We start from the raw sequence: 14,426 nt of genomic DNA, 5'->3' as shown, positions 1-14,426 counted from the left end.
ATGCCGCCGTTTTGGAGAGTTAGCAACGGCTGATAATGATGGCTGTATTGGGTCAGTGGGAAGTTCTGTAAATTCAGCCCTGAACTGGAGCCGGAGACCGAGCCGCTGAACTGGAAACTTGACCCGAGGGCGAACATTTCCTCACGTTTTCTAGAAGATTCCAGAGCTTGAGCTTCTTTGAGACGCTTAGCCACACCGCCTCCGATGGGCAAAGTGCTGCTCTCGAGAATGGCTTTGACGTCATACCGGTTGATCTCGAAATTCGTAACGGCGTTAAGTCCTCTGAACTTTATCGCCGCGACGTCGTAAGCTTCTGCAGCCTCTTCCTCGGTACCTGAACGTAACGTAGGCATCATATATCGTATCATCACTGGAAAAATCGTTATACATTGATTCCAAAAACTACTGACGATAAAGTACATACTGAAAGTTCCCAAGTACAGATCTTTGTTTCCAGCCACTCGGCCGATTCTTGCTTGCCATCTTCCATGTTGGTGATGCCTGTATGGCAAATAAACATGTAAATTATGGACCGAGCCAAAAGCATATTCTCATATGTCATAATGGCATGTGAGTATATATAGATAAAGGGAACCTTGTAACTCCTCGATACATCGACGCCCCTCGAGAGAATCCGCTGCTCTTCCTGTTAAGAAAATATGTCACAATACACAGTTACGGGGTATGAAAATAACGACAAAGTCTAGACCTTTGGCTCGGTCGGCCGTATGCAATGATCTACACGAAAACCATATCGGAAAAGACTTGCGAAACAAAATAATCGACCTTCTTATTGCGGCCACGAACTCTTGCCTTGTCATGTGCTTCATCTCCTCGATCTCCTTCTCATAGTTACTAACCTGAATCAGCGAAAGAAAACGAACAACAAAGGGTATGATATTAAGATGGGAAAAATATCGGAATTAACGTTGCGATTTGGTAACGATCAGGAGAAGGGTCGGACGAGAATGATTGGGAAAATTAAGAGAAAAGGTTGGACCGGAAAGTTCGTCGTGGTTGACGGTCCCCAGTACTTGAGCGCAGCTAAATCATATGACCTCGCTGCTTTCTCTTCTTTGTCATACCCACCTGCCAAAATTAGGACAAAATCCGATGTAACAACAAATCTCAAATCCGTTAATCAACGTTTATATAAAATGGACGAGACTTGACCAGAATCGAACTCACCCAAATAAACTGGAAATTTCGTCGAAGCCCCGAATAGAACACCAAGAACAGAAGAGGTATATGGTCAGTGTATAGCCCAAATTTTAAACACGAATAATGAACACGGTTAATTATTGATATATAACCAAAGTGTAATTAGTAACTAATTTAAGTTAAACTTACCTTGTCTTCCTTTCCTTGACTGACCTTCTCTCCTACAGCTATTATCCCAGAGATGAGCTTCGTACCGACCGGTCCAACGATGCCTTAAGTTGCACCAAAGATCACGCACCCATTTCACCATTGAACTCTAGTAATTCAAAGTTATACAATGACAAGCGAAAAATGTGTGTAAACCTATTACCTTGTGACACCACGATAGATAGAGGTCCGTTGCCCAAAAGTGTCCGAGTTTCTTCTCGGCATAGCCTCTGCAATCACGCTACTACTGATGTTGTCGCGACTTGTGTCACAAGACGAAGCCTTTACGTTGTTACCGGTGCTACTTCCCATGGACAGAGTGAGAGAACCCAAGTTGTTGGAACTCTCAGGAAGCTCGTAGTTATTGTCATTGGTGTTGGTAGACGAGGTTGAAGCACATGTGACAATGGCGTTCGAATGCACGGTCGGAAACAAGTCGTTGCCTTGGAAGAAGTAGCCGGAAATATTGGTCTGAATCTCGTTGTATGCAACGAGTTGGTCGGATTGGTTCTCGGGTTTGCTCACTCCAAGAAAATCCGCTACCTTCGGAACCTCTCCTCCTCTACCATCGTGAGGATTTAGCATATTCCACTCTGTTATATACAATGAATTATTCAGGAACAACACAGAGAATAGGGGATATAGACGTGCAAAAGTATACCTCTGTGTATACATATATATATATATATAGATGTATATACCTTGGGGTTGAAAAGGGTTGTCCATGTTGCCACAAACCAATCCATGATTGAACTGAGAAGATTGAGAGGAATGGATATGTGGAGGCAAAGAAGGGTGGCCTGGCGAGAGAGGAAAAGCAAGCCAGTTGTTGGAATCCATTGCTGATAAACAATACTGTCTACTTTGCTTCTAGCCCTATTGTCTCAACTGTCCTCCTGCAAGAAATGAACTAGAGAGAGAGAGGGAGAGAGAGAGAGAGAGAGAGGTCTTTGATGTGAGAACATGACCAAGAAGGAAGATTACTTATAACAGATTGAGGAAAAATATCTTCTTTTGCTGCACGTATGCTTGCGAAACATCTGCCTATTTCTCTCTCTAAAAACCCTTTCTCCCTCTATAATAAGTTTAGGGTTTTGAGAAAGGAGAATTTTGAGGAAACCAGTGAAGTTTAGAGTATTGAAATCAAACCCATAATAGAATAGAAAGTGAAATAAAATTTGACACAAGTATTGATTAGGGCAGGATTATATAAAATATACATGCATGTACCGATGTAATTTTATGATAATGCGACAAATAAGGACACGAGTGTCGCAATAAATAATTAAATTGAACCCTAGTAAGACAAACCTACACGTCCAACTGGAAAAAATCCAACCCCATAAAGCAAAATATCTGTCATATTAAATTATAACCAAACTAAAATAAAAACGGAATTTAAAGAAAAATGTGTATATCAAATCTCTATCTAAAACCTGGCGGTTTCTCTCTCTACCGCACTTGGATTATGGGAACTCACGTCCTCGTTTAACGCAATTCATGACCCCCCAAAGCCCAGCATTCCCACACCCTACAAATCATCTCTAAGACTAAACTGTTTGACCTTTACATGCACATACAAATAGATTTAACTGCAATATTCAAATACATATACATATATTTACATATACATGCATGTATACAAGAACACATAAATACCCTTTGAAAAGAATCAAGATCTACATTAAAAAAAAAAGAATCAAGATCTAATATCAGTCTACATAACATATGATAAAAAAAAAAACATATGATCAAATGGGCCACAATGAAGATCCGCCAATCGAATTATCTATTCAGCACACGTACGGAATTGCAAAATTATAAAATCTCGTCGACGAGTTGAATCTTAAAAATATATATCGAGTATAATATTAAAAATAGAAGATTGATGGGATTTTTGTTTTGGTTTCCCCGAGTAGAAATGTGATTGACCGGTTAATCGGACTTCGCACCCGTCAAAGAAGGGCTTAATATTAATTTAAGTTATTAAAATACAATGAAATAAAAAAAACATTTAAATACAACAGTTATCCACGCGAGAAGATCGTATTGCGCAAGGAACCCACTATTTGTTTATCCGCATGCCATAATTATAAAAAATTATATTATACAAACATTAAGATAAATATTTGTGCATATTAAGAAACGTTATATAGGGAAATACATTTATAATATATTTGGTTAAAAATTCCGCATACAATTATCTATAACACAACTCTTATTAATATACATACACATATATATTGAGTGTATACATGTACATATGATTTCCCATGTGAAACACTAGTTAATTAACCCAAAACTAAATTGGTACAACGCCATATTATCTATTCTAACTACAATGAGTCGCTTCATTAATCTACACATTATGCAATATCCCTTTTGTACTGAATAAACAGAGACCGATAAATATGAATTCCGATGGCCAATTTTTCTCTCCATTCACATTTTGGAAATACATAACACTACATATATATATATATATATATATATATGTGTGTGTGTGCGCGCGCGTGTGTGTGAGTTGAAACACCACCGGATGCATAGGTGAATGAGCTTTTGTCATAAACGAAACTAAGGAGAGTCAAATAAACTACCTGATTTCGACAATCCATACAAATTATAATATATTAATTTATATGGTGATTAGAAATATATAATACAGTAGCAAAAGTCACATGATATCTTTTATGTTTGTCTCCGCGAACTTCTAAGCTCGAATCAGAATTGCACCATACATACATACATACATACATACATACATACATACATACATACATACATACATACATACATACATACATACATACATACATACATACATACATACATACATACATACATACATACATACATACATACATACATACATACATACATACATACATACATACATACATACATACATACATACATACATACATACATACATACATACATACATACATACATACATACATACATACATACATACATACATACATACATACATACATACATACATACATACATACATACATACATACATACATACATACATACATACATACATACATACATACATACATACATACATACATACATACATACATACATACATACATACATACATACATACATACATACATACATACATACATACATACATACATACATACATACATACATACATATATATATAACTATATATATATATATATATATATATATATATATATATATATATATATATATATATATATATATATCCCAATAACTTGATAAGATTTTTAATATATCATTCCCCACATTACATTATCAGAAGAAAAGTGCACCAATTTCACAGCATGAACACAAAAAACAACATGCCACTTAGAATACTACCAAATGAAAACTAATAAAAACCAAATATAATATTCAAGAACCTGATTTTTTCCTTGAATTATCTATGAGCATGACTAATTCATTAGTGATTGGTTTAATTATACCAAAATTATAGTTGTTTAACAACTATCACAAATTTTTTTTATAAATAATACATTTTTCCTAAATTTTCTGTCATATATATTCGTATACAGAAGGGACATGGCTGATTGGCTGCTGTACGGAAAGGTTTGTTCCCTTTTTAAGATTTTTGCCATATCCTACTCTTCTTTGAAAAAAAAAACATAAAATAATCAATCTGTCAACATTTTATTTATATTTTAAAAAAAATAGAAGGGAATTTACTTTTACCGATTCATTTATTCCAAACTCAGTTTCAGGATCTGCTGCTCATGCTCGTAGAATCTAAAACTCGGAAGAACAATCAGATACCCCCAAATATGTGAATACTAATACAAACATAACAATGCCAATCATATTATTTTGGGAAAAATATTTTTTGTTTTTTAGATAACCGAGTATCTTGAACTAAGACCAAACTAATCTTGGGATCGGAAATCAGCTATATGATTTGGATTATATATTCATTCTCCAAATTTAAAATTCGAACTCGGGACGGAACATACACTTTGTGTCCCGTTTCACCAGCAGAATTATATTTTGAGGAAAATATTGCTAAAATGAACAAACAAAAATCAGAAATCACCTGTTGCCATCGGCGTGATTTTCCTTCATATTGGTAGCATTCTTTTCCTGCATAAGGGAAAATGAAATATCGTCAGTTCGAGTGAAAAACATATCGGGGGATTCAAGAACGAAAATAAAAAAAATGAAAAACCTAAGAACATCAATGGAAAAAATCACATCGTAAATGATCTCAAACAAAAAAAAAAGCGAAATAAACACAACTAGGAAATAGACACCAAATTGAAGTAAAACCCTAGAAACCTTAGTATCTGAGATCAATATGATTTCATGAAATCATCTGTTCGTGTGTTTTTGTTTCTGGGTCTCATCCAAAAAAAAGAGATTAAACAAACAACAATTTTTTTTTAAAAAAATTAAAACCATATATAAAAGCTTACTGAATTGAAATGCGTAAGAATCTGCTCTCTCTCTCTCTCTCTCTCTCTCTCTCTCTCTCTTTCTCTCTCCCCCCTCTCTTAGGGTTTGTGTCGGGGAATAGAGATGAGAATTCGCATTTGCTAACTCGTAGTTTCCGGCCAATTAAGGTAAGAAAAATAATTAAAAAAAAAACACACTATGCGACGTTTCAGATTTTACAACCGCATCCATTCTTTCCATTTACTGCCACGTGTCAATTACCCACTTCTTGGCAACTCTTTTTGCGCATGTGTGTTCATACCTAGAGATCTTACATTGGTTGTCGAAAAACGAATACCATTGGCATTGTATCACTTAAGTATATGCAGAAAAAAATTAAAATAATTTCTGTTTAGATTTTTTTATTAAATTAGACCGTTGGAGATACCAAGTCGATTATTTAATTACACGATTTTTTTTTCTGCATAATGAAATTGAACATCTACTGTAATTTGATTGTTTAGAGACTTTCTATTTTCTAGATGCTTATACTAGACCAATTTTCTTTTATCTACTAGAGGAATTTATTTATTTCATTTAAACCGATTTTTAGAATAATTACATACATATACGTGTGTATGTGTGTGCGCATCATTAATAGTATCTTATATCATCGGTAAGTAACACTGAATTTGATTTATTTATTTTTCTGTAACAAGTAAAACTTCGTCCCAAGCATGGTTAGGACAAAGAGTTTTGGGATTGATTTGTTGAAATCCCCACTATGCAATAAAATGGAATTTGGAATGTAAATGTTCTCTTGTATCGTTTTGGATAATGTGAGAGGAAGATCCCAATCATGTTAGAACTAGTAGTATTATTTTTCGTTTAAAATTAAAATTTAAACCTTATAACATTATAAAATCAATCACTATGATTTATATAACGTTAATTTATGTTTTAAAATTTCCAAAATTGCATTTACGTGTTATCCTTGGTTTAATGTATTTCATCACTTTTACCACGCATGTATTCGTATCTAACTGTATGGAACACTGTAATTAGAATCTCTATCCAAAAGGGTTCAATCAACAAATTGGTTATTCATTTTCGAAAACAATTACCTTTACCAAGCATGTGTAACTCACGTGATATTGTTTTCTAGTTACCGTGCATGATAGAGAGAAGCATTAAAAAAAAATCCCTTTTAATTAATTTTTTTTTTTTATGTTTTAGTATATTTTTCTCATCGAAATTTGCAGCCGGCTGACCAATGCGTCGGTTTGCATGCTTTGCACAAAAAACCATAAAAAAAAAAAGAATAAAAGAATAAATTATGGGAAAAGATTGACCGTCATATGACCATTGCATCACAACTCTCGTTCTGGCTCCCTCATGCGGCTTTCCTTAGTTTTTCATATGAAAAAAATCATATGATTATATTAAATGCATGCATGCATGCACGCATGTTCGTTTGTATCTGTTCTTACGTGAACGATGAATGTAGCCATGAATCACACTATTGGTGTAAGAAATGATATACTTTTTATTTTGGTGTCCATGCATGCCTGTGCTAGTATAATCTATATACTCTTTTTTTTTTTTTAATTTTACTCCTGAGATGCCTGGAATTTCGTTTACGCATATAATAAGGAACGCACCGTACCATTCCATATATTATTTATCCATTTATACAATAACGAATATATCATGCAAAATTACAAAGTCTGCAAAAAAAGTCGAAATCTGTAGCAACTCATATTAACTCATAATAACTAAAGATATGTGGGAAAACTGAGATAAATATAAACAAAAGCCGGCATAATTACCAAATAGAATTCGAATTGTAATCGTGAAGATTTTGGATTTGAAGTAATGGTGTAACAATAGTATATAATACTTAATCCGAATTATTAATCAATGGTATTGAGCGTTTGAGTGTATCAAATTTCAGGTACTAATTAAGATTAAGATTGGTTTACAATCAACTAAAGAAAAGGTATATATATTTTAGACGTACGATGAAAGACTTAATTATAAATGTTGCATAATCCAAGGAGTTTGACGTATATGTTCTTATACATGTAGGGCATGATAATGTCCTAAACATAAATGCAAGCCAACATATATTTAAGTGGTAATTATAGGATCAATAAACTCATAGAAGTTCCAATGTTTTCGTGTTTCTAAGCATATTTAGGACCATATATATATATATATATATATCTGTGTGTGTATCCACACACATATATTGTCCTTGTGGAAATTCATGCTTGAATATTGTGCACCCACTTAGCCAGCCCAAATGCTTTTCCACGAAACCCTAATTAAATCATATGTTGTTTATGCTCGGTGCAAAAATAAATGTCGACATGTTTGAATGAATTATATGTTCGAACTTCAACATTTACGTGCATGGCCTTTTGAACCCCATGCATAATATTGAATTGCCGAATGTGCGACCAGAAATTGCGATGAATTGGCCATAAATTACCAACTGCGGAAAGGCCTTCGTTGCACGCTTTGTGTACCACGGTTCTTTGATCTGAACGGTAACAATGGATAAATTTTGGTATAAGGGCGTTTATGGATGTTTATTAGTAAGAGATCTTTACAAGTTTCTGATTCATTTAACCAAATTATACATATGATATAGCTACCATTTAGAATCTATATTTTTCGTTATTTCTGAAGAAATTATTTATGCACGAGAGTTGTCGGGAGAGTAATTAAAACACTAATCTATGACAGCAAGTCAAGACAAACAATGTCAAATACCGCAGTGCTATCTTTATTTAATCTTGGAGCTTATAACTAAATAAAGACACCAAGGTTATTTGATAGTTACTCCTCGTAATATTGTATCCTTATGTTGTCCATTCGGAAATCGATGGTCCAAACCACACATCACAAAGAACTTAATTAATTTATGAAATACGTTTTCGCTCGTGCGTAGGGCTTATATATATATATCTATCTTTTGCTTCCCCAAGAAATCACCCTTCCTATTCGTGATATCCACGTTCATCCCCAAATCTTTTTTAATATCGTTACACACACACACACACATACATATTATATATATATACATATATATATCACGGGAATCCAAAGAAAAGCTTTCGAGAGTTTCCATGGTGATGGTGGGCTTTGGTGAGCACGTGTGTATGTGTGTGTTGGGAGAAATCGCCGGAAAAGTGCTCGTGTCGCCTCGAGATCACGACTTCTCATTTTTTATTTTTTTTCATTGATAATAAAATCCTTATCATATCAATTTTTTTTTTCATTTTTATGTTTTTTTTTAATTGAAACTTCTTTACTTTGGGAAAAAAAAATATACGTTTCTTTTTTCTTCTATATGTCTATGATCTTAAAATTTTCCGGTTATTGAATAAATATTTTATAAATTACACGGTCGTTAACGACAATTCAAAATAAATAATATCTTACTGGCTCATGTAGATTTGTTTTTAACTGCTTTTTTTTGGAAAAAATCATCTTTTGGGCCATAATAAACCCATTTTTTTTAACGGCTTAATTTCTATTGTTCAGACCTAAACAGAATTATTTTTGGCACAAAGTAAACCGCCTTCGAGTAAAATCCTTTATATATATATATATATATATATATATATATTTGAATAAAATATTTAAACTTTTCTAGTCGATAATTGTTTATATAATTTTTTTTCTTCTGAAAATGTGTAACGAGATCTTATGGGTGTGTGTATACGTAATATGTACATATAAATTGTGCCACCTTCGGGTGCTTCACATCCCACACGTGTGGTACCGGTTGTGCGTATGGGTCGGGATTAGTCTGAGCCCTTTGGGCCTGAGATTACCCGGTTATCAAAAAAAAAAAATATGTACATATAAATTGTGAAGAACACTTACACAAATACAATGCAATTTCCATTTCACGAGTTATGTGCAATGAGTAGTGAATAAAGTGGCATTTAAGGATACACAATTAATTGCATTTAAATAACTAGTAGGGTTTCTTTAGTCGTAACATTAAAAATGGCGAGAATATATATATATTAAAATTATCATTTGGTACAAATGGCAATTTTTATTTTATAAAGATGTGTGGTGATAGCCATTAAATCAGGAAAGCTTACTTTTTCATTTTGGTTTAATGGACCTTGAGAAGTAATATTTTAATTACTAAGGTTTTATAATAAAAAAAAACATTAGTGTTTAAGCCACTAACCAAAGAGTTCCATTTTAGATTGATTTTTTGTGATTTAAAAATTTTATATATCAAATCACAGAAGGAATAATAATATAAGAAAAACTTTGAAATGATTTGAGATAATTTAATGGACAAAGATAGAGTAATATCATTACCCCCCTCCAATTCTCTCTCTCTCTCTCTCTCTCTCTCTCTAAATGCATTGCTGGGCCTAGAAAATTATCGATCGGCCCAAACACAAGTTTTTTTTTTGTTTTTAATCACTGCTTATTATATATGTTACTTATGTAACCGTTTATATATGAAATACCATTCTCAGTGGACCCTTTGAGAAATAATTTAGCGATATCAAGTCTTTTATTTGAGGAATATGATTTGTGTATTCGGTTTTCTATATTAGCTCGGATATATAAAACATGACAGAATTGGAATAAATATGATATAATTATATTTAAATTAAATATGATTTAAAAACTTATTGAATTTTTTTCTTAAACTAAATGATCTGAACTAAAGAAAATGAAATAAACAAAGGATTTAATAAAATATCTGTCAACATATTTTTAGTAAAAAAATTATATTTACAAATTAAACTAATTAAAATTTAAATTAAATATAACTTTTTATTGAATTTAAAATTCTAAATAAAAAATAAGTAAACTAAAATCATACTGAAATACAAAATATTTAGTGTGTCCATCTACAAAGTGTGAATGGCATTTGTTATGAATTTAAACAAAAATTGTTATTTTAGCTCAGCAATAATAGCTTGGAAAAAAAATAAATTATGAAAAAAATTTATAGTGTCATTTTGAGACAAAAAATATACTGTTTTTTCTTACCATAAAAAATTAAACTTATGTAAATACTATATATTATATTCTCATATTTAATAATAATTTAATCAAATATGCTAACCCATATGCGTTAATACATATTCACATAATTGTCAATATTTCATGTAATTAAAATATTTTCACTAGCCTCCTCAGTTATGCTACCATAAAGGATTTAGTCGATTAAAAATATAAACTTATTCAAGATATACATTTATCACGAGATACAAAAAGAACGAATAAAAGAAATTTCGCACGAGCGGATAATAATTCCTATCTCTTTCTTCCAAGCGTTTTCGCTCGTGCGTAGGGCTTTGGTGGGTTACAGAGAGAGATGATTATACATTATGACCTTATATAGATTTTTAAAACAAAAGCGAAAGTAATATGTGATATTTGAAATATAATTTTATGTTTCAAATTCATCGACACGATTATTGAAAAATAAAATGCAAAAATTAATTCATCGACAATACATTTGAAAAATAAAATGCAAAAATTAAATTAGAAATAAAGAACAAAAGATAAAGAACGGAAACACTTTTATTGCTACATCTCTTCTTCTTGTTACATTACAATGAAAATAATCCATACATTTATAGGAAAAATTATTGAAAGAAACAAGGAAATAAAGATACGAAAGAAACAAATAAGGCAAAATATAATTATCACGATATATATTTTATTCTTAATCGATATTATGCCTTTAATTGTTATCAATCATATCAAATCTCCATATTTTGTTTCTATTTCAACAACGATAACACCAATGATATATGAAAATTAAATTTAAAAATCTTGAAATAAAATTTAAAAAATAGACTATATTAGAAGAATTTTTTAGGCTATATAAAAACCGTATTATGTATGAAATACTTTTAAATCAATACGCTAGCAGGGATGGATATATATGTGGTTAGATTCTATTAAGTTTAATCCAATAATTAAAGTTTGCGATGGAATCCTAACCGAATCGTAAAATTGAACAAAATCTATAGAATACTATGTCGTACTTCCATTTGATATCGGTATAATTCATGTGTTATTTTGATTTGTAAAGTTTAGATTTACAACTGAATAGAATTTTACCTCAAATTAAAATATTAATTATTCTTCTAATATAGTTCTTCAATAAAATCGAATACAATAGGTAACATATATATTAATTGCACCGAATGAATAATTTATAGACGACATTTAATCAATTAGAGTTTTTTTTATATTAAACATTATTATTCTTGGTAATTGTTTACTAATTTCTATCGAATTTTATCATGAAAATCAGTCCCAAATAAATTAATTTTAACAAGAGATTTATCAACTTGTTACAAATGTATTACATATAAGTACGCTTATGTATGCACATACATATGTATATTTGTTTGAAGCAAAAAATTACATATAGGTTAGGTTCTAAAGTGATTGAATTAATAATCATATCTTAACGAAATCGTGGGTTAGATTATGCATAGCCTTTGCTTTCCAAATCCAACCTTAATGTATTCCCCTTTTGTCCCCTTTTAATTGTACAAATTACATTTTAAAATTTCATTTTGAGAAAAAAAAAAAGAGGTTTTGATTATTGTTCTTTTCCTTTTTAATATATCGTTGGCGAAGAAATCATGGCCGACAATGGTCATCATAGTGTACTTTGCCTTTTTTGTTTTGCAATTAAACTTTTATATAAACATATATTGTCTAACTTTGACAATGTGGGTGGAAATATGAAATTCATAAAATACCCCTTTTCATCTTTTATATATATATATATAAAATTTTTTTAACATTTACTTTTTGAGACACTACATTTTCTTTCCACCAAACTCGTAACGTGGACAGAAGTAACACTTTGATTGTGGAATTTGAGAAAGACCATTCAAATCTTTTTCTTTGGATTATTCAATTTAATCTGGGTCGTCTTTCATTTCCTTTAATATATATATATATATATATATATATATATATATATATTTGGGGGGGGGGCAAAATCCATAATTTTTATAAAAGATATGAAAGCATAGTTTACGATTACGCATTGGATATTAAGCTTTATACTTTATTTGTCTTTTGACAAATGTCAATATAATTAGAACCAACCTTGTGTTACGAAGTTTTTTTTTAATTACCAATAATCCAATGTTTATTATTAGACAATTCAAATGAAATGCATGTAAAAATCCCCATCCTACATAATTAATTTAAATATTAAAAAAAACAATGTACTCGTAAAAACAATATAGTACTATAGATCAAAACATTTGGGCTACTCAAATAAAAATGTACGTGGCAACTAGAAGCTATAGAACACCAAGAAAGAGGTTTGTACAAGGGTTTATATTTCGAATTATTATACATTCAGAATCCGAAAATAGTATATAGATCTCATCAATTTCCAAATCCGAAAAACTCGGAATCGTTTATTTGTGGCAAAGATATACAAGGCAGCACAGTTTGTAAAAATCGAAATATTGAATCCTAGGTGAATTTAGAGTTAAAGTCAATTATCACCGGGTTACATTTATATATTTTTTCTGTAACGTATTACAATAATGTAATATTTCTTCAGGTAAATAATTTTTTTTTTGTTACAGCAGCTAAGAAGCGAAAGAGAGATCACGAGGGAATATAACATTGGAAGTGGGGTAATGATGTTTCATAAGAGCTTTTGATGACAAAGTCTGTGAACAACACAGTGGCAAAGATACCCTGTGCCCTAAAGATGGACCTCTTTCGGTTTCTTTACAATCTCTCTCTCTCTCTCTCTCTCTCTCTCTCTCTCTCTACTGTCACAACTCACAACCCACGTGCCCTAACTCCCTCTCATGCATTTGTTAGATTTGGGAAACATGGAAAATTTTACAAAACAGTAAAAAAAAAAAAATTGATCCAATCCTATTTAGATTATGCTGAAGATCTCTGAAGTTATTTCGAATTTCTAAATTCATGTTCTTAAAATTTTTTTCGGATTAAAGATTTAGTAATTGATTCGTTTTACTGGTTTTACTTTTATATCACAGTAGACTAAAAAGTAAATATTTTTAATCATAGGTTAATAGTTATCACAATAATTTTATGATAAAAACTGTGTAAAATACAAAAAAAAAAAATACTATATATAAAACTTGAGGGATCTTGGCTGATTCTTGGGGTGCCATAGTGTTCTAGATTCTGTCGGCAGCGAGAACCCCCTAAATATACATTACATACATACATACATACATATATACATACATACATACATACATACATACATACATACATACATACATACATACATACATAATATAACTTTACAAAGCGAGCTGAAAATTTTGAAAGTTCCATTGCAATTAGCAAATATGCACGGAGTAAATGAGTGTTTGCTTTTTGGTCCGACGAGGAAAATAAAGACTAATCAATTTGATCATTCAACCGTATGATGGTATATATACACACACACGATGAATGCACACGTATATTTATTTTGTTCTTATATATATATCATACGAATGTAACGACAGACAAAACGTTAACCGAAAATATACAGTCATTACAATTACTGTGTGGTCATATTGACATGACGAATTCTCGGAGAATCTCCGTGTCTCTTGGCTTTGATGTCGGCGAAGTAAGATGTA

General features: G+C 31.5%; 1 protein-coding gene across 1 annotated transcript in view; it reads right to left on the bottom strand.

Annotated features, from left to right (window-relative positions):
- LOC104817898 (AP2-like ethylene-responsive transcription factor PLT1) overlaps positions 1–2,285 on the bottom strand; it is a 2,888-nt gene extending 603 nt beyond the window's left edge. Inside the window, exons 1-9 of the mRNA XM_010547270.1 lie at positions 2,070–2,285; positions 1,532–1,961; positions 1,351–1,433; positions 1,189–1,197; positions 1,001–1,089; positions 787–860; positions 596–646; positions 425–501; positions 7–334 (exon numbers count right to left, since the gene is read on the bottom strand). Coding sequence (XP_010545572.1) covers positions 7–334; positions 425–501; positions 596–646; positions 787–860; positions 1,001–1,089; positions 1,189–1,197; positions 1,351–1,433; positions 1,532–1,961; positions 2,070–2,208 — 1,280 coding nt within the window. The 5' untranslated portion in view covers positions 2,209–2,285. The remainder of the gene's footprint in view (positions 1–6; positions 335–424; positions 502–595; positions 647–786; positions 861–1,000; positions 1,090–1,188; positions 1,198–1,350; positions 1,434–1,531; positions 1,962–2,069) is intronic.
- Positions 2,286–14,426: the final 12,141 nt, after the last annotated feature.

The sequence above is a fragment of the Tarenaya hassleriana genome, unplaced genomic scaffold, assembly GCF_000463585.1.
Source record: "Tarenaya hassleriana unplaced genomic scaffold, ASM46358v1 Cleome28, whole genome shotgun sequence".
Taxonomy (NCBI): Eukaryota; Viridiplantae; Streptophyta; class Magnoliopsida; order Brassicales; family Cleomaceae; genus Tarenaya; species Tarenaya hassleriana.
Note: the sequence above shows the minus strand (reverse complement) of the source record. Positions and strands in the feature narration are given on the sequence as shown.